Source organism: Cyprinus carpio, chromosome A8, assembly GCF_018340385.1.
Source record: "Cyprinus carpio isolate SPL01 chromosome A8, ASM1834038v1, whole genome shotgun sequence".
Lineage (NCBI taxonomy): Eukaryota > Metazoa > Chordata > Actinopteri > Cypriniformes > Cyprinidae > Cyprinus > Cyprinus carpio.
Window position 1 is genome coordinate 18,274,021 of NC_056579.1, and position 21,414 is coordinate 18,295,434.

At 35.5% G+C, this 21,414-nt stretch overlaps 2 protein-coding genes across 2 annotated transcripts in view; one reads left to right on the forward strand and one right to left on the reverse strand.

The window, feature by feature from the left end:
- Positions 1-2,510: 2,510 nt before the first annotated feature.
- Positions 2,511-4,335, forward strand: gpx8 (glutathione peroxidase 8 (putative)). Its single transcript, XM_042762609.1, has 3 exons — positions 2,511-2,792; positions 2,936-3,197; positions 3,628-4,335. Exons 1-3 carry the CDS (start codon positions 2,586-2,588, stop codon positions 3,789-3,791), a joined length of 633 nt encoding a protein of 210 aa, XP_042618543.1. The 5' UTR covers positions 2,511-2,585; the 3' UTR covers positions 3,792-4,335.
- A 5,081-nt stretch (positions 4,336-9,416) lies between these two features.
- lrrc75ba (leucine rich repeat containing 75Ba) overlaps positions 9,417-21,414 on the reverse strand; it is a 27,661-nt gene continuing 15,663 nt past the window's right edge. Inside the window, exons 4-5 of the mRNA XM_042762611.1 lie at positions 12,605-12,947; positions 9,417-11,655 (exon numbers count right to left, since the gene is read on the reverse strand). Of these exons, the coding sequence (XP_042618545.1) occupies positions 11,422-11,655; positions 12,605-12,947 (577 nt within the window). The 3' untranslated portion in view covers positions 9,417-11,421. The remainder of the gene's footprint in view (positions 11,656-12,604; positions 12,948-21,414) is intronic.

The following is a 21,414-nucleotide window of genomic DNA, read 5'->3' on the forward strand; positions in this document are numbered from 1 at the left end:
CTTAAGATAGTTACTACTTTAAAACTTAATTTAATACTATAAAAAATGTTCATATGGGAATCTGCTTTAATGTGAAATACCAACACTAAAAAAAGTGCGGTAACAATTTTTAAGAGGTTCTTGTTACACGTTACATGTACTTACTATTATAATAACAATAAATTATGCATAATTACATGAAAGCCAAACCATAACCATATAGCAATTACATGTAGTTAATTAATATTACTTAGTACTTAAATGTATAATTACAGTGTAAGAAGGACACCTGAGTGCTGTAGTACTACCATGTTTATTTTTTGGTTGTATACTATGTTATTCTTTAAAGTATTTTAAATAACATTGTAAATTAATCCATGGGCTATTTCAAAGTACCAGTGGTGTTACTGAATATACCATAGTAGTTATTGCATTTTTGTTACATTAAATATGGTTGCAATAACTGAATAACAGTGGTATTTTGGTAAAAACAATAGCTTCTCTGGTATTTTGTAAAGTTTTTGTACTGTGATTGATTTATGAAATTAAAGTAAATGAAAGCATGAACATGAAATATTAATGAGATAATTATTTTAAGCAAATTAAGTCCATTACAATATAGAACACTGCACTATATTTCAATATTGATTTTTATATAATATTAATTTGTCAAGTTACTTGTCTTGGACATTGGATCATGAGCTGTGCATGTGTAAATGAACAGTGCTGCCTTTCACTACATGCAGCAGCCAGTTATTGACCTTTATTTTTTAATTGTATGAGCTCTGAATAAAAAAATATATATGTATACTCACAGAACCACAATTGTTCCACAGTCAGTGGAAACATCTTCAACACATGCTGCAAATACTCACAATGCAACCAAATACAGAAACACACCACAAATAGCACAGACAACAATGGAAATGTTTCATATTTTCTTGTGTTTTTCAATGTGTTTTCATCAGTTGCAGTGCGTGGAGCTCTTTTTTTTAAGCATTAGAACAAATTTGTGCTTGAAAGCTTATTCATATCTTCTCTCTTTTAAAATGTAAATAAGTGTAAATGTCAGCATCATGCATGTCTGGCTTCATTCAAAATCCTTCACCACTGATAGAACATACTGCAAGAGTTCAGAGCTTGAATATTAAAGTGGTTCGGTCACTGTTTAACAGAAAATCATGAATAATCATATGCAAATACCAAAATTAAGTGGTAATACTTTACAATAAGGTTCCATTATTAAATGTTAGTTAATGTACAGAACAAACAATGAACAATCCATTTATTACATTATTTATTAATCTTTGTTAATGTTAGTTAATAAAAATACAGTCGTTCATTGTTAGTCCATGTTAAGTCACAGTGCATGGATTTTAATAATGCATTAGTAAATGCTGAAATTAACATTAAGTTTAATAATGCTGTAGAAGTATTGTTCATTCTTTGTTCATGTTAACTGAAGTAGTTAACTAATGTTAACTTATGAACCTTTTACCAATAAAATATTACTTAAATATGAACTAATAATGAGTATTAATCAAGAACTACTGTAACCTCAACTACTACAATAGTCATATGAATTCATGTTTGAATAACGACCACCTTGATACATGTTTGTTAATGTATTAATTAACTCTTTGTGGTAAGTTTTCAAACATGAATTCATATTATTTTAAGAATTATGTCTTAGTTAAGGTTAGTTCTTGATTAGTACATGCCATCATTAATTATTAGATCATAAAGTAATATTTAATTTATGTATTATCATTTATGCACTGTTATTGTAAAGTGTTACAATATGCCTTAATGAGGAAAAAGATGTGTGACTATCAGAGAGACAATCTGACCATAATCTCTCCAGTTTTCACTGGTTATTCTCCAGTACAGCAGAGAGCAGCTTCACTGTTGAATCTTCTGTTTATGTCCATGCAGATCCAGATTTCTCAAAGGGGTCTGATCACAGAGCTGAAGTCAGAGGAGCAAAACCTTCATCTGTGATATTACAAACACTCAACCTGTACAGTACATAAATTACATTTAATATTTTGGCTGTCATCACTATACATGTTTATTTTTATTCAGAAAAATATTAGCAAAATCAAACATCTGAGCCTGGGAGGTTTCTGAAATTTGATTAATCTGACACGGAATGACGTGAGCTTCATAACGTTATGGTTGAATCACTGATGGCAGATGGACAATTCTGACGATGTCTTTAATACTTGGACCTTGACACTGTTATTCATTTGGCATGTCTATGGGACAGTCTCAAGCCTCCCGTCTTTCATCCAAAATATCTTAAATTGTGTTCCGAAGACGAACGAAGCTTTTACAGGTTTGGAAGGACATGGGGGTAAGTGATTAATGACTAAATTTTCATTTTGGAATGGAGTATCCCTTTAATGGAAAAGTTACTTGTATCTAAAAAAAAAAAAAAGTACTAGTAGCATGAAAATACGAAGTATGGTTTATAGATTAAATGTTAAAACTGCTTGCCATACCCCTCTGCACTTCGACACGCCCGTTCTGGCTGCAAAAAAACCAGCCATACTTGGGATTGGGAAATTTTTCACCCGGATTCCTCCTCATATTTATCCTCCATCATGGAGGCTCTCGGGGGATACCCCACCAAATCATCTGCTTCTAGATCAGGACTGATCAAGGTCTTGCTGAGTGTGGCCGTGTGCATGGGCTCACTGTACCTACTGCAGAGTAAACTGTCAAAGTCGCGAAAACCCAATGATTTTTACTCGTATGAAGTGAAGGACGCGAGAGGCAGGGCAGTCTCACTGGAGAAGTATCGGGGGAAAGTAAGTTATGCAATCTCACAGGCACAAAAGTTTTGTTTTAAATGGTTTTACATAATTTGTGAAGCTTTTGAAAATGGATTATTGAACAAATGCGTCCCGTGCAGCGGTGTTTTCACTCGAGGTCTCGCTGTCTCTGATAATAGGTCTCTCTGGTTGTAAACGTGGCGAGTGGAAGCGAGTTAACGGAGCAGAATTACCGGGCTCTGCAGGAGCTTCACCGAGAGCTCGGCACGTCACATTTTAACGTGCTCGCCTTTCCCTGCTCGCAATACGGTGACACCGAATCAGGCACCAGTCGAGAAATCGAGGCTTTTGCCAAATCCAACTACGGTGTGACATTCCCCATCTTCAGCAAGATCAAAATAATGGGGTCTGAGGCGGAGCCCGCATTCAGATTTATCACAGGTAGGTTTTACATGAGAATAACCCTCATTCGGTAAGTTTTTGCAAATAAAATTAATACGTTTTATAACAAAAAAAATTAAATAAAATAAAAATTAAACCACGAGAACGATGTTTTGAAACTTCCAGGCATATGTTCTTCAGAGCGGGGAAAGGCGCCCCCTCATGGTCGCGTCAATTTTGACAGCCTGTGATCAGCTGGTGCTACTATTACTAATACTGAGACCGTTTTACTTTATGTAACACAAGCCAGTGTTCAAAATACTTTACAAATGCATAAACATAAAAATACATCTAAAGAAAACAAGCAAACCAAACAATATAACAACAACAACAGCCTGAGGTGGGGTTTTAGATCACTGAGCACTGGTTTAAAATGACGGCAATTGCTAAATGAAAATAATATTAATGAGATATTTTTGTACATTTCCAGATTCAGTAAAGAGAATCCCGAAATGGAACTTCTGGAAGTTTCTCGTGAGTCCCGAGGGCCAGGTGGTGCGTTTCTGGAAGCCGGAGGAGCCCATAGATGACATCCGAAAGGAAGCCACAGCACTTGTGCGGGATATTATACTGAAGAAGAGACAGGAACTATGATGTGCACAAACTCCTTTAGAGACTCAAAAGTAAATCATTGTGCACGTTTAAGTGCGTATAGATCTGATACATGTGTTATTCTGGTAAATGTGAATGAAACTGGCAGAAGATGTATCAGTTAAGGGCTGTCTTTGTGTGCTTGTTTGTGTGTTAATATTAGCAATAATTTGGATTTTTGTTAAAGGAATTATGATTTTAAAACACCAACATCTGTCTTTTTATCAGCTTGATTATTTAAAGAATCAACCATGCAAATGTTTCAAACTACTTTTCTGGCATGTGACCAGAAAACCACTGAACATTTATTGAGTCCGTAATTGCATATGTTGCTCTTTTGGAATGAACGGGAAGTATTGCAGATTAATGCATATTCAGTTACACTAGCACACGCCGAATTGAGATTAGCATGGGATCAGAAGTAATGTTACTTCATAAAAGTATTATTTCATCTTGGCCGTTACATGATGTTTACTCTTAACATTTCAACATTTTTCCTGTCATTGTCTTTGGTTATGAACCTGTTGAATAAAAGTCATGAACAATGCTTTGAGATATGAGAAACTGTCAATTTCAGCATTTGAAGACCAAGACTATATATATATATGGAAATAATTTACTATTGATTTATGTATTGTATGTAAGTATTCGCTTATGAAAATTAACCATGGTTTTACTATAAATAAACCAAAAAAACAGGGTTACTAGTTAAATCATGGTAACCACATATTAAGCATGGTTTTGCTACAATAACCATAGTTTAACCGTGCTTGTAGTAAACTGTGCAAATGGTAATCAATACGCCAAAAACCCATGATTAGTACACTTTTACTGTAGTTAAACCATGGTTAATTTGTGTAAGTTAGATGTGATTCAAAGGGATAGTTCACCCAAAAATAAAAATTATGTCATTAATTACTTACCCTCAAGTTGTTCCAAACTTAAGACCTTTCATCCTCGAAATACAACTGAAGATATTTTAAATGAAGTCAGAGGGGTTTCTTTCGCTCCATTGACAGCCTAAGCAACTTTCACTTCGAGGGCCCAGAAAGGAAGTAAAAACATCACAGAAGTAGTCCATGTTACTCCAGTGGTTCAACTGTAATTTTCTGAAGCGAAGGGAATGCTTTTGTGCACCAAAATAAATAAATACAAACTAGCATTTTCTTTACTTTCTCTTCAGTCGCCAACGCATGCTTCTTCTTCTCCGGTCCACAAGAACGCCACAACATGTTTAGTAAACTTCAGGTACATATAAATGCCCATCTGACTAGTCAAATTGAAATGTATGACTGTATGCAAATCCATTAAAATAATATACAACTGCAAACAACTAATGAATTTTATCTAAACATGTTTTTTTATTATGCATAAATCTAAATTTTATGCAAAAAATTTAATTTCTGCTTAACATATTTTGTATCAGGGGTCCCCGCTCCATGTCTCTGTCACCTGAGGGGTCCTTACCCTGAAAAACTCTGAAGACCCTTGCTTAAAGTTGAAACACGTTTATTTATTCTAATGTTGAATTTAAAGTTGGGATAACTAATCACAGCAGTCTATATTTATTGATTTATTTGTTTATTTACAGTGTAGCTGGTTTTATGAACAGTTTTGATTTGTCATTAATGTATTTTTGTACATGTCCACTAGATGGCAAAATCGTTCAACATGACACATTTCTGTCTCTCTCTCTCTCTTTCAGGCTGCCTGGATGCCAGACTTCACTGTTTGCACTTACTTCAAGTGGGAGGTTTGTCTTTTTTTAATTCAGCTGAAAATAGTTTGTGTAAAAGAAAAGAAAATTATCTAGACAGTGTAATACTTTATAGAATGCACAGTTATTTATAATATAGTATGAAGTGCACATTGTAATACATACTAGTGAGCATTAGTATTTAGTATGCACTAGGTAGAAGGTAGATTTAACATTCAAAAACAGATGCAGTGTTTACAATGTATCTGTCAGTTTTTTAGGGACAAATAGTATCCAGTTTTCCTTTGTTTAGCTGTTGCTTCTGTCCTTTGTCAAGATTATGTATTTTTAAATGAATAATTTGATTTGTTCTATAGCTGTATTTTTCTCCAAGAGGCCATAAGCAGATATCTTAGACAGCGACAGCCCTTATACACTCATTCCTCATCCTTCTGACTAATGTGACAGTAAAGGCACAAATGGCAAAGAGCCTTTGCAAAGAACAGAGTAATGATTCTGATGTCCGTCTCTGCCAGCTTCCCTGCCCTCATGTTTAACAGCTTCAGCTTGACCCAGCCAATCCATCACGCTGTTATTTGAGCTGAATGTTCTTAGAGAAAAAACATCCTCAGAACTAACTGTACCAAGAGTTCAGACAAGTGAAGGCGTACATTCTTAAGCTTCAAAGTTCATCCTGGTGGGGTTACCGCTGCCTGACTGTGCTCTGACATTTTGTGAGCTCTGATCAAAAGGACCCCATTTGCTTTGACAGCACAGAAGACCCCACAAGGTGCGCAGCTGGGCGTAAGACACCATGGGAGCCTTCAGGACTGAGCATAATGAATGAAAATGACATGCAAAATATTTCTTTGTTGAAATGTCAATATAATCAAACTAAGCTAAAATGTCCCTTGTTATACATTTATATTCAAAAATGTTATATATTTATATTCTACTGAACTCTATTTTCGAACTGTAACACACAAGGTTTTCGCTGCAGGTACTTTGTGTTGTTAGAAGTTGAATTCAAATCAAATAGTGACAAACTCCCCATAATACTTCTGAATATAATGTCTTCTTCATAAATATTATGAAAGGTATGAAAAAATCACTCAGACCATATATGGAAATGGGTGCACCCGTCTATGTTCACCAATGGAGCTATGTGGTCATGTAAAAGTTTGTTACTGCTCCCATGCAAAATTTTACTAAAAGCTAATTTTTTGAGATATCAACCTTAAATTTGGAACAGAAATTTTTCAGTTATGGCTTTAGCTGTAGATTCCAATATGTTGTGTAAAACAAATATTTTATATAAAATATAAGATTTAAATGTAATTTTCTGGTGCTTAAAAAGTGGGACTGGCAGTTACCAGGTTAATATTCTCATATTAATATTCCCTTATATGTTCAATATAAATGCAACTGGCAAAAATTTTGAGTTTTGTGGTAAAAATGACCTCAGAGGACTCCTTTTATTGTATTGGTGCAATGCTAGGTCAATTATCTTGTACATTTAATGGACGGTTTTGTATTGTTTTGTAAGTCATACAGTCAGGTGGATATCTGGGTAGTATATCTCTGGTATTATTTCTTCTGCAGTGACCTGAGTCTGTCTGTATGCTTGTCACACCAACACAGACCATGACATGCATAATTCTCAAGGCCTCAATGGGACTGTCTCGAAAGCAGAACAGTCTGCACTTCTTGTTTGAGATCACAGTGACAAAAGCAAGTGTACACACTGCTGAAGATCTATTTACAGATGTTTAACACGCACACACTTTTTATAACCACAATTATATACACACACTGACAAGAACCATACAAGCACAACTGAGTGGAACTGGGCGTCTGTGTCCTGCTTCATGTCTCTAGAAGGATGATAGACAATTATTATATTTATTTTATTCCCAATTGAACACATGAAGAATTTGGAGAATCTTATTTTTTTGAAAGAGTTTATAGTGACCATTCCTTTCAACCCTTACGAAAAAGAAGTATATACAAGTGTGCTATTAGTATACTTCTTTTAAACTAAAAATAGGAAAGTATGCTTTTAGTTCACTTTTTATGTACTTCTGAGAAATGGGCTTTATGTACTCCTCAGAAATATACTTAAAATGACATTTAAGTATACTTGACTTATACTTACAAAAAGTCTAAATATATTTGAGCTATACTTGTGCTCCTAGAATCTGTGTTTTCACTGTTATATGGTAGAGGGCGCTAGTACACATCTTCTGTACAGAATTTCCAAAAAACACAAGTGAAGAAGAAGAAGAAGAAACAACAGTTACTAACACATGTAATCTAACACGATCATCTGACATGAAACAGCATCAAAACTGTAACGTTACGGAATAAAATGTCGACCGATGAAGAGGTAATAATTACAGTCAAGCTCTGGGGTGTTGATCGACTCCATCTACGTTTTGATTATCATTCTGAATCCAATTCATAATCTTTTTTCAGCTTTTTGTTCAAAATTTTATTTCTTTATTTTTTTTTTATTAAACTAACCCACATTAAAGTGTTTAAAAAAAGAATGTATGAAGCTATAATAAAATTTTTTGTTAACAAGCAGAAACCCTGTTCTTTCTTTGAATGTTTTGTATGTTCAGATATTCATATAACAAAATATATACAAATTAAAACCTAAAAAGGGACATAGTAGTATACTGATGTAAAGTTCACATAAAGAAAACTTATGAGTATACTTGCAGTATAAAACTACTAAACTAGTAGTTTACTGAGACTATAATTCAAAGTGCACAAAGTATTTAATTAGTAAACTATCACAAACATAGAGTATACTTAATACTTTTAGTATAATTGCAGTACAAATTACAAACACAGAGGTAAACTAGTTGTGTACTCAAAGTTTGCTACAGTTATACTTAAAGTATACTTAAAAGTATACTTTTATATACTAGAAAGTGGGCCAATTTAGTCCCAAGGAGTATTGAAACAGTACACTTACAAGTATACTACTAGAACACTGATATTTGTATACTTGCTACATAAAGTATACTTAAAAATATACTTGAACTTTACTTAAGTATACTTAATAAAATAACCTTGAAATATACTACTTTTTGGTAAGGGAAGCTATCATCAAGCAAAAAAACAAACCCCAGTCCATATGATTTGTATGCTATATTGCAAGTCTTCTGAAGACAACAGTTTTGAGAAAGAAAAGACGCATCGCGTGAGGTTGGACATCAAATGCCACTGGTTCTCGTGACTCATGCAAGTCAGTCTGAAATTTACATTAAAGGTGATGATTTTGTACGAAATAATTTGGTCTAGTACAGCTTCAACGTACTCATTGAAAATCGTGTATTGTATGATGGTCTCAGGCTTTTTTAGCTTTAGACTATCCATCCAGTCGGAGGATATCAAACATGTTTGCTATTTTGAGCCGATTTTAGAGCACATTGTTTTCATCTGTCACACTCGCCTAGCAACAAGGCACGTGTTTCAGCGTGAGTTTGTTGTGATTGGAACGACTTCAAAGTCTGGTAATATATGATCCTCAGTCTTTTGGTGTGTGATGGCCAGTTTTTCCTCTGTGACTATTACATTTCGGAGCGAAACATTTCAGTTTCCTATGACCTGTCACTGTATAAAAAAAAAGAGCTATAGGAAATTTCTTTAAAAATATTTTTTTTCCCATGAAAAAATAGCAGCAAGTATGGGTTTGGAATGATATGAGGGTGAGTAAATGACAGAATTAAAAATTTTTTCATCTTATACTTTTAAATTTCAGAAGTGTGTGTGTGAAGTGTGTGAATTCCCTCAAGCTGTCACAGATCCTAGCACCACCACCCATCATGGAGTGGCACCTCAACAGCCTCCCACAGGCACTTTCAACACATCAAACGTATTCACACCGATTTTCCATATTAAATATAAACAAGCAAGTATTATTTTGCTATACTCGTGGTTTTATTAATAAAAGTTTATTCCAGAAGCGTTGAACAGTCAATCTTATAAACTGTTTGAAGCACAGATTCAGAGGACACAGTATATGACACGGACAGACAAAGCCAATTCAGACTGACACATAAACAACATGACAAATAAACTGCTCTCTATCAATAATCTGACATTGAGTGTATCAGCTTGCTTAGCATTGTGGGTATTGACACCATCATGGTGTAACAGATTTATGCAGATTAAATATCCCAGATAAGCAGATCACAAGCCAGATAATTGTTATGATCTAGATACAGAGCCAAACAACAAATGCAAAGACTGATGTTTTTATAAATTAACAGGTACTAAATAGTCCAAATTAATTTAATATTCAGTTTTGGAAACAAGAGGTCAATTCATCATTTGAATTTGTTAGGCCTTTTAAAAATGGACACTTATTAGCACATGTTGTGGAATATTACATAGAATATAATAGTCTGAAGCCAACAGCAACACTGGGAAAACATTAAGATAACATTAAACAAATACACACAACAGAATACATACATCATAAATAACACTGACATTTAACTATTTGATCATCTGAGCTTTACCCCCAAACCACAAGTGCTGGTTAGTACAGTAACTATTTGTTTGGCTCATTTTTGTTTCAGAATGACAAAGATGTTCATGTTACAAGATAACATCGCTACAACAAGCCTTTCAGTCACAAACCTGATGAAAACACAGACTAAAGTGCTCAGGTAATCGAAGGCCATGGAACAATCATTAGCTCTTTATCTCGACGTCCATTTATTTTATCATTAATGAATTGCCTGCCAAAATTACATTTAAAAATAGATGGGGTGTTGCTGCAACTCTGTGTTACAGGCAAGGTTATTTTGAGCATGATGTTAAGAACGTTTAAGAAGCTTTAAGTAAAGTTGACCAGACATGATTAATCAATGTGCTTGAGATATTAAAATGCACCATACAGAAATATAGCATAATGAACCACCATATTGCATTGAATGATTCCAAAAGGAGCAGCAGTGCATTGACACAGAAAGACATATTTAAGAGGTATATTTAAGATGACCTGAACATAAAAAGGTGAACAATCCATTCAGTAAACTTTCATATACAACAACGTTTTGTACCTGTTGTCTTCTAAGATAGCTTTGTTCATCATTAGCAGACAACAAAAACCAGACGCTGGCAAATCAACAGTGTTACGTTTTTTTAATCATCATTCACAACTACACGACAAGCAGTGCGTGGGTATTCGCAAGTTAAAATTTTGCAAAGGGGGTGGGGGGGGAATGCAAAAGTCTTGACATAGCAGTTTTGCTTGCGTCACGTGACGTGGGTCGGCTGTATAGTCTGTTGAGCTGGTTTCATTGCTTTTGTTGGGAGATTAGTAGAGCACACACAGAGTGGTGATAGGTCCGGTCTGCTGCGGCAGACACGGCCTCAGCAATGCAACATTGACAAATACGACCAAACCTGACCAGACCCTACAAAATTCCCAACCATACCTTAGTTAAAAGCCAGGTCTGTAGAGCTTCAAATCCACCGTTGGTATGCATCATCCAGGCAACTGACTCTGTCAAACTCTGGGATTTTTTACTGGTAATTTTCTTGTCTGTCACTCGTTCTTCGTGACCAAAGAGTGGCGTAAGAAAGCATCTTTTACGCAACTTTCTGTGGGCCCCTCCAATGAACCCCTACCTCGAGTCAAGGATCATCATCTGCCAACACAGTAAGTCAATGGTGAAGCTTTTCAAACCAGCGTGTTTCACCGTTTGCTGTGTTCAGGTGGTTAGTTGGCTCTTTAAATGTGCTGCTGTTGGTTCACACATAACCGCAATGGGAAGGTCATGGGGCTGCAGTGGAGGAGGGAGATGGTAAAAGGTATTGATTGGGAGAAATGGTACTGAGAGAAGAGAGATCTCTTGCCTGCACTCTCCCATTCTTTCTTTATCCCATCGTCAGGGGACAATGATCGTGATCGGTTCACCTCTCGCAATGGCGCAGGGTAAAACTACCTGAACTTTTCTGTTCCCCGATGCTCCATGGCTCCAGTTCCTCTTCCTCCTCCTCATCTTCCTCCTCCTCTTCTTCATAGTGGCTGGGCTCTTCAATGGAGCTCTCCATGCGGTAGCAATAGGGCTGACCCTCTGTGTACTCATAGATGGTGGGCAGACTGCTCTTTAGACTACAGCGACGCCGTAGAGCCACCAGAAGAGGCTGAGAACAGAGTAGAAACAGTTTACAGCTTTTCAGTTGCAATTATTTACAGATGATGTCTGTAGAATGTCTATTGTCTGGTTGTGGGAGTTACAGAAAATCATGGAGTCTCCTTACTGAATTTATTTCTTATATTAGATGGGATACTAGCAGTAAGTAACAGTTACTTCACAGAGAAAGTTAACAGAGAAGGTTACACTTCACAATATAGTTCAATTTTTAACTTTAGTTAATGCATTAGGTATCATGAACAATCAAAATGTAACAAAACTTATTAATCTAGGTCAGTGTTAGTCTATAAATATACTATTGTTAATTGTTAATTCATGTTTGTTTATAATGCATTATATTTTGTATATATATATATATATATATATATATATAAAATGTATACTGTAGAAATTAACAGGAACCAATAACAATCCTTTAACGGTATTGTTCATTGTTAATTCAGGATACCTAATGTGCTTACTAATGTAAACAAATTGATGCTTTTCTCCTCAGGGAAAACTAGTCCCATCCAAATAGGACTTTTATTAAATGGTTCACCCTGCCAGTTGAAAATGGTGAGTGAAAACATATAAAGCAAATATTTATCTTGCATAACCTGATTAACCCAAGTAGATTCCAAGTAGTTCCTGTATCAACATCCTTGATGGTCTTGGAACAACAGGCTAAGGAATATGATTGGGCCTAGGTTTGATAGGCAGACGACGTTCTTGTCTCTAATTTTAGGGGTAGGTTAAAGTAGGGCTATGACTGTTTGTCAGCAAATATTGCTCAAGGAGCATCAAGGAAGTCCTACTTGGATAATCCATGTTGTACATCTTATAAAGAAGGCACCAAGTCTTGCAGTACAACTGTGTTTTACCCAAAATGAAGCATTTATCACAGTGTAATTATTACAATAAAAAGGACTGTGATTGATTTTAAGATTCTGTTGTTTTACCTGTGGCATGGTAAATATGTCTACGTTGTTGCCCAGGTCAATCCAGGCAAGACAACTGAACTTGGAATCTTTGAGGGCTTCAGTCAGATCTTTAAGGATGCCAAGAGTCAGACGGTTCCCATTGAGAGCCAGTGTTGTGAGTTTGGGCAATGCACCCAGGAAGGGCAGAAGTAGACGTAGGCCCTCGTCCCGGAGCTCAGTGAAACTAAGATCTACGGATATCACAGCACCCCCACTGGTCTGGAGGTAATACGCCACGTGGCGTATGTCGCGAGTTGATAAAGGGATGCCAGAGAGGTCCACAGAGTCACTGCAGAGCTTCTTCTGAAGTGTTGTTTTAAGACTGAAAAGTGAAAAAAAAAAAATTATATACAGAAGAATTCAATGAGAAAACTAAATACGGATATACAAGCATTAGAAAGATTTGGACTGTAAATCCGGTAATTTATAACAAATAAGGAAAAGCTGCTGCTTTAACAAAATAGAGGTTGGGAATTTGGATACATGGTCTTTATTGAAATCCTTTTTTTTCTGGCTATGAGCTGTGCTTTCCAATACTTTAAATTACAGGGACAGGGGTAAGAAGGCTGCTGTTCTGAGGGCAGAGCTTGGGATATGCCATTGAGTGTGCTTCCATTCACATCACAGTGTTTGTCTGAAAATGATCAAATCTGGGTAACAATCATGTCAGAATTCAGAACAAGCATTAATTTTATAATGTGCTAAAGAAAAGTGGGCTACACTTTATCAAAAACGAGTGTTTTTCAACTTCTTTGCTTGTATGGATTGCTTTAAGACTACTTTATATAGAAATTACCTTTATGTGCATTTTTGAAATGTTAGTGAATAAAAGTGTAAAACTGTTGCATGAAATAATCCATGTTTTTGTTTGTGAATAATTAACATATGTCAATATACTGTATTTATGGGAGATTTTGATGGCGCACCGATGGATGCTGGTTGGATAGCAGACTCTAAACACATAATTTTAGGTTCTGCATAGATACATGCACACTGGTGGTCACTCTTTCAACAGAAAAAAATTTGATTGTCTACCATTCATGTATTTTTGTCCCACCTGTAAGCCTGGCTTCTATATATGAGGATACTGTGATCTCTCAAATGGGTGGGACTTTGCAACAAATGACCAGTAATTAAAATTTGTTGATTTAGATGTCATAGCTGTATTTGAAGTCATTATAACATTTAGTGTTATCAAACTCATCTTTGGCCTTTGGAATTTGATTACTGCATAATCATAAGCAAGTAATTTTAATGTCTAGTACATTAGTGTGGTTCGAGAATCAGCTTTTGGTGGAGAACACTGTAGATATAAAACAAGAAAGAAAAACTAAATAAACTGAGCACGCACAGTTTGTTTTTGTCTGACATCTGTGTTTGCCAACTTGTGAGAAGCATGAGTTGCCAGTATGTAAATTTCATCTTCATTGTATCAATACTGATAAACATCTATTCAGTGAATATCGTCCTTTGCGATTCTTTGTTCAATGACTTACCCTAAGCTACAAAAGCTAAAAGGTACATCTCTGTACTTTATTTACTCCCAAATGGTACATATTAGTACCTTAAAGGTACATATTAGTATTTCTAAAGTACATATTATTATCTAAAGTGTACATCTATAGTACCTTTTGAAATGGTACCACCCAGAGACAGTTTTTTTTTTCTTGATAGCAAATATACAATTTATGTGCATATTATCCTCTAGCTTCAAAAGCTGGCATTGAGAGCTTTTGCAGAAATCAGATGAGAGCTTTCTTGCATGTATTGCCTGTTATGACATAGTCTTTGACTTTGCCAAACCGAACCAACTGTTTCTTCTTTTTGAGTCATTATTTGGTGCGTTTAGTCTATTTGCAAGGCCCACTTAAGTTTCAGCATGAAAAGTCTTCTCATGTACTCTTTGGTGCGATGTAAAAAATCATAGTAGGCTTATGATGGCAAGCAGAAATGCAGCCCATACCGCTTCTACCCTCATGCTCTTTGATATGAGGTTATTTGGCAAAACTATAAATGTCTGACTTTACGTGCATATACATTTCTTTTGAGAAGCTTCTTTCTGTGATGATTTGGGTCTGTAAAGTTGTGTTGTCACACAATATAGTATGTACTCTATCATAGACTTGATAAGACTTGCCTGTTAATTACTTAAATAGCAGAAATTAGTGCAAACTGTCAAATCCAGTCAAAACAGACAAAGCAGTTAATCAGTGACTTCTTCGCACCAATTTATGTGTCCAATTTGTCTATGCATGAGCATATTATGACATGTCTTTGTGTATGCAAGTACTGTAAGTTCAAATACTGTAAGAACATAGATGTACTGTACTGTACAAAATGGCACTGGGAAACATACAGTCTGTAAGAAGAGATGATATTAGAGCTATGTAAGAGATTGATAAAACCTACTAAAGTATTATTTTCTTCTCAAAAAATTTCTGAAGTAAGGTTCACAGTCAGAGTTCACCATTGTTCTGCCAAATCGCACTGAAAACTGGATCCCTGCTGCTGGTGAAAGCTGCTGTTATGATTTTTTTTTGTTTGTTTCTGATGATGTTTGCAGGCCGCAAGCAGACAGAATCAGTGCCTTTCTGCTCACCCAAAATAAATCTTCTTTACACTCCCAAAACAGTTCTAGTGTACAGTTGCTTAGACATCCATATTAAGTTCAAAGTCTAACATTCAGCTGAACTGCATTTTTAGATTTGAATATTAGACTAGTCAAAACGTGCTCCTTTGATTGTAAGAGAACAGAAATATTTTAGAATAACAGATTTATTTATTTATTTTTATTTTTTACAGAAAGATATAGTTTATTAGAAGGTGTAATTCAATATTAAAATACTTTCCCAGTCTAATATGCAGTTAAATATATGCCATTTCCTTGTAAAAAAAGAAGTGCACTTAATTGTATTGAATGTGCAGTTAGACTTAAAATCTTAGAAGCAAGTAAAATGCTACTTTCAGATAATATAATATTAATGAAACAAAAGGGCACTTAAGTGTACATGAACATGCAATTTCATCACTGTATTAACAAACTTAAACTTGTAAAAAGTGCATTTTGTTATGATGTCAAATGAAAGGTTTACTTTAAATCACATTGTAATTAAGGGTCTGAAAACATTACATTCATTTCACAATTAACTAAGTACATTATTTCCATAATAAGTACTCTTGTTTAAGGCATGCTAAAGTGTACTTCTTTTTCATTTTCTGTAGACTCTGTAGTGCTATTAAAACACTGATCAGTTTGTATGAGGATCTAGACTAGCATGACAACCAATGATGTGAGTCTGGGGTGTGCCTTTCTCTTTAGTTAACCAATGGCAGACAAGGGGGTGGTTTCAGGAAACCTTTTGTAAGACATTATTTTTCCAATTCCTTTTGGTGCCAGTAATGGTACTAAAATTATACACTTCACCTTTAAAACCAAGTAAAAATGTTTATGCTGTCAGAAGATAATTTTATTTATTTATCTGCAAACACAGACACACACAGACATACGCCCCCTTGAAAATCACTCAGCCCCACAGATGTACATGATACTTTGGGTCACACAGCAACAATGAAGAGATTTAATTAGAAAAAGGGAGTCCTGTAATATATACTCCCACACAAACCACAGGACAGAGATCAAAACAACATTCATTTCCTAAAGAAAACACACACACACACACACATACACCCACACTGAGATGCAAATGTATTATTACAATCTTCTCAAAGGCTGATGTCTCTTCATGAAATCCCACAGACAGTCTTCCTCTGTTTTCCTATCACTGGTAGCAGGTGGCATCGTTCTTCTGTGTTTGGGTCCAAATTCAATTTATTTGCCAAATATAACTCCAGGTCCAAACCCCCTGGGGTTTGTGCTGTATACGAGTATCCACAGGCTTTATTTTGACATACAGTGGTTCTTTTAAGCTTGCTGCCACATTTCTGCTAACTCACAAGCCAATCTGATTTGCCTTTAAACAGTGACATTTGAGGGATCTCTGTGATTATATAGCCGTAGGTTGACCCATGAAAAGAATGTGTGCTTTGATGAAATGCTAAAGACGTTCTTTGAAGATGCTTTAGGGATCAGTTTAGATAAAAAGTAAGCCAGGGAGGTGCTTTTGAGAGAAATAAGATTAGTCTGACCTGCCAAACCTGCTTCAGATCTGATTTATTTAAAGGCATTTCGACAAATTGGTCATTAAAAATAATTATTTATTATGCATTTTGCCATTTTAAGCATTGCAAAAAGTAATAACAAAAAAATCTTAATCAGTTTTCTTCGTCTAACTCTGAAGCATAACATTTGAAAAAAAGAATTTCCTTAAAAAAGTATTAATCCTCAGATTATGTAGATGAGTTTGTTTCTTCTGAACAGATTTAGAGAAATTTAGTGTGACTAACAATACTTGCTTACCAATGGATCCTCTGAGATGAATGGATTACTGGTGGACTATTGTGATGTTTTTCTCAGCTGTTTGGACTCTCATTCTGACGGCACCCATTCACTACAGAGGATCCATTGGTGTGCAATTGATGTAGTGCTAAATTTCTCTAAATCCCTTCTGATGAAGAAGCAAACTCATCTCCATCTTGGATGGCCTGAGGGTGAGTCTACATTTTCAGCAAACTATTCCTTTAAACATTCTTAAAACAGGAAAAATTTGAGAACCACAATTGCTAACAATATTTTTTTTTCCTCACTATATATGTGAGATATTTTTACTGGAAAAAGAAAAATACCGATTGATCATTTAAAAAAAAAAAAATAGTTTGATGTGCTATATGTTGTCAAACAGTGAACTGTGACTTTCAGGTAGTGAACAACTAAAACACAAATCTGCCATCTGTGCCACTGCAGGATGGGTAAAAGAATAATATAAGTTTTAAAATTTGAATGTGTTGTTTATCTGTTTATTTTTCTTGCAACCAGGTGCCAGTTTGAATTACAATCACTTCAGGCTCACTTCACGTTCCTTGGCAACCAGCAGCTATGAGTGACATTCATTTTCCTTACTGTCAGCTTTCGTACAATCACAGACAATAAGCATTCTGCACTCAGACGCCGCCAATGTCTGTTCCCTGTGCAGCACATTTCTAGTATAGAAATATGTGATTTTTGAAACATATCGATTCATCAACAGAAAGACAAGATTTTGGCCTGAAAAGATTTTGAGCTGAAAAGATTTCCTCCTCAACCCTCATTTTCTCCTCCAGTCTTCCCTGACATGTCTGATTCAAGCCTCACTCCATTTTGTTTTTGCAGAATCATCAATGATGCAAAATACCTACATTATTAATTCTGCCCCAAAGGTACTTTCCTCTTCTTTTCTCTCTCTCTCTTTCACTTTTTTCACTCAATACCCAGACTTCCATCCCACAATCCATTAATAAATATTTGCTGCCAATCTATTAAAAAAATATTTTAAACTGAACATGATTATTACTCAAATTAATCACATATTTGCCATGAAATGAATAGCCTCAAAGGCATAATATTTTGGCAGATGAGTAAATCATTCAGTAAACATTACAGAAAGTGTCTATGCTATTTTTTTATTATACACATGCACACTTTGCATTAATTATTATTAATTATTCATTAAATTAACAGTCCAACTACACATATTACAATTACAGATGTATAAGAGGGAAGGATGTTTCCATATTTTCTTTTTATGCTTCATTATTCAGATACCTCTGGCAATAAGTATTTACTATAGGGGAAAACTTTACTGTCATATTGCACAATCAGAAATCAACAGGCTCTTCTCACTCATCCCAAATAGCTTCATTTAAGGTATGAAATCAACCTTTTAGCACCTATGCCGATCTGATTTTGTTCACAAATGGTTGAAAAGAGGCATGCAGCATAGCTTAGTGTATCCTAATAGTGAACAGCTTGTTCATTAAAAAGCAAATATGCAAATCTGAACACGAACACAAAAATGTTTTCTAGCATTACTGCAGAATCCTACTTTAAATATGAATTTCTCGTTCAATGATCTATAAATGAACAAAGGAATAAGCTAAGTGTTGTCTAATATGCTAATGAGAGGCATGTGGAAACCAACTATTGCATCTTAAACACAACTACACACAAAATGAACAGGTCTTCGACTTTATGGTAATGCATATGTGTGGAGCATAGACTGTAAAAAAATATGGACGTAGTGTCCGTGACGTCACCCATAGACTCCTCAATAGCGGTTTTGAAGCTCAAAGTGTGCAGAGCGGACCGTCGCCATCTTGGCAGCGCGTCACCGTGCGACTCTCCCGGAAAAAATCGAAAATGGGCAAAAAGGCGGGAGCTGGTTGCTGAAGCCACGCCCACCTAGCGCGAAGGCATTGTCAGCAGCGGCAATCCACCTGTCACTCAAATGGCCGCGCCCTTAATTATGCAGAATTTCGAGACTTAATATAATTTTTAAACAGGTGAGTTATAAAAAAAATTCACCCCCCTCACAGTTGTCATGAAGGGCAAAATTAACTATATAGACCAAAATAATTTTTAGAACCAGGCTGTAAACATGTTTTTTTTTTTGCTGTAAAGTTGGGCATTTTAACATGGGGAGTCTATGGAACTGACTCCCTTTTGCAGCCAGCCTCAAGCGGCCAGTCGATGAATTGCAGTTTTAGTCACTTCCTTATTGGCTTCACGAGAGAGAGCGTGAGGTTGCCGCTCGGTGTGGAGTCAACTGCTACTTTTTCTTTTTTTTTTTCTTTTTTTAATAAATGCAGCATTATTGTGCATAAGAGATTTCTTTTGTTACTTCACTTTTCGGTCAGTTTTGTTCCTACTGCTTTATAGCAGTCCTTAGTAAGTCAATAAGCTGCCAATGAGATGAATGGGAAAGCTAACATAGTGTGTATTTGTCTGACTATGCTAATGGTCTACAAATGGGACAAAAGATATAAAAGATTCTCCAGTGCACAGTACACAAGTATAAAGCCAGTTTGCCGGGACCTGTTCTTCATCCCTGAATGTGTCTGAAAGAGTTTGACAGGTGACAGATAAAGCAGAGGATACTGAAAGCATAAAACCAACCAAGCAGAATGAGTGACAGTGAAAGGGAAGACAAGAGAAAAAGAGTGGTACAAAGACATGTCTCCCACTCCCGTTGGCATGGCAATGGCTGTTTTCTACCTGAGTGGATGCTTTCACACCTTTGATCAGCATGAGATTCAGACTCACACCCGCCTCCAGGAGCAGATGCTGGTCTGTCTTTCTATGAAGGCCTGCAGACAGCACTAACACATCATGGCCTTAATTGTACTGGTATACAACATACAGAAGCAGAAGCACTGACAATTACAGGTACATGCCATCACTAGTACCCACACAAATATGGGTTTGAAACCACATGAGGGAGAGCAAACAATGACAGAATTGTCAATTGTTTGTGTAAACTAATCGTTAAAGTCTCAGATTTACTGCTGAGAACTAAACCCTATCTCCAGTTTCAGAAAAGATCTCAACCGTGTCACAAACTGCTCATATTTGCAGAGGCAATACAAAATAAATAAATAAAGACACTGGAACAGGAACTGAAACATTGCTTATCAAATTCTTCCAAAATCAGATTATCTAGACCTGCACGCAATCCACAATAGGTTTATAGCTTGAAAGTTGTATGCAGGAAGATTTCTGTTCACCCTCTGCAACGTTTTGTGAAATAATATTTTTTAGGAGTTTTATTTTGCTTGTTTTGATGAATAAACACGCAATCATGAAGTCATGATCTGTTGTAATGTTAGTGCCTAATTACCAATGTCTGCCTCACAGAAAACCAGGTGGCACCACTAGGTGAATGTCACGTCACATGATTAATATTCATGAGCTAAGCACATGTATTTTATGCAATTACTTATTCTCTTAGTTCATGGACTTGTTGATTATGGAAAAATTCAAGTTGTGTTGGGTTCCCCTCTTAGAGTGTCTATCTAAATCCAAAATCATTTAGAATTACTCAACTTATTTATACTACTGTTTATAAGTTTGGAGTCAATAAGATATTTTTTAAAGAAATTAATACTTTTATTTAGCAAGGATGCATTAAATGGCCAAAAATAACAGTAAACATATTTATAATGTTAATTTTACTAAAAATAAATAAATATATTAATTAACAAAATTAATACATTTATTCAATAAGGATGCACTTCATGGACAAAAGTGACAGAAGTACATTTATAATGCTCCAAAAGATTTCTGTTTCAAATAAATGCTGTTCTTTAGAACGTTTTATTTATCAGAGAATATTAAACAAAATGAATCACAGTTTCTACAAAAATATGAAGCAGCACAACTGTTTTTAACACTGACAATAATAATAGGAAAATGTTTCTTGAGCAGCAAATTGTAATAATTTCACAATAATACTGTTTTTATTCTATTTTTAATTAAATAAATGCAGCCTTGGTGAGCATAAAAGACATAAGAAAATCTTGGCAGTAGCAAACTTTTGAAAGGTAGTAATTTAAACACCTCTGATTCATCATTGCATTTGTGTGCATCCATATCTGTGATCAGTTTCAATCCTCAGTCACTGCAAAAACACATTGCAAATAGAAAATATTGATGCAAGGGAAGTAGAATTAATTGTGCATCCATAATACATGCAAAAGCAAAAATAATACATCAGGCTGACTGACAGATTGTGTTTGTGTATGTCTGAGCATGCATGTGTGCAGTCTGGTGAAATCAGACAGTCACACAGTCATCTCAGACAGTCGCTTTATACTGCCAATCAGAGACATGAGGGTGTCAGAAAGATGGTCCTGTTTTA

Coding starts and splice junctions, on each gene's coding strand:
- gpx8 (XM_042762609.1), top strand. CDS start 2,586: ATGGAGGCTCTCGGGGGATACCCCACCAAATCATCTGCTTCTAGATCA. Junction 2,793..2,935: donor TGGAGAAGTATCGGGGGAAA/GTAAGTTATGCA, acceptor CTCTGATAATAG/GTCTCTCTGGTTGTAAACGT. Junction 3,198..3,627: donor CGCATTCAGATTTATCACAG/GTAGGTTTTACA, acceptor GTACATTTCCAG/ATTCAGTAAAGAGAATCCCG.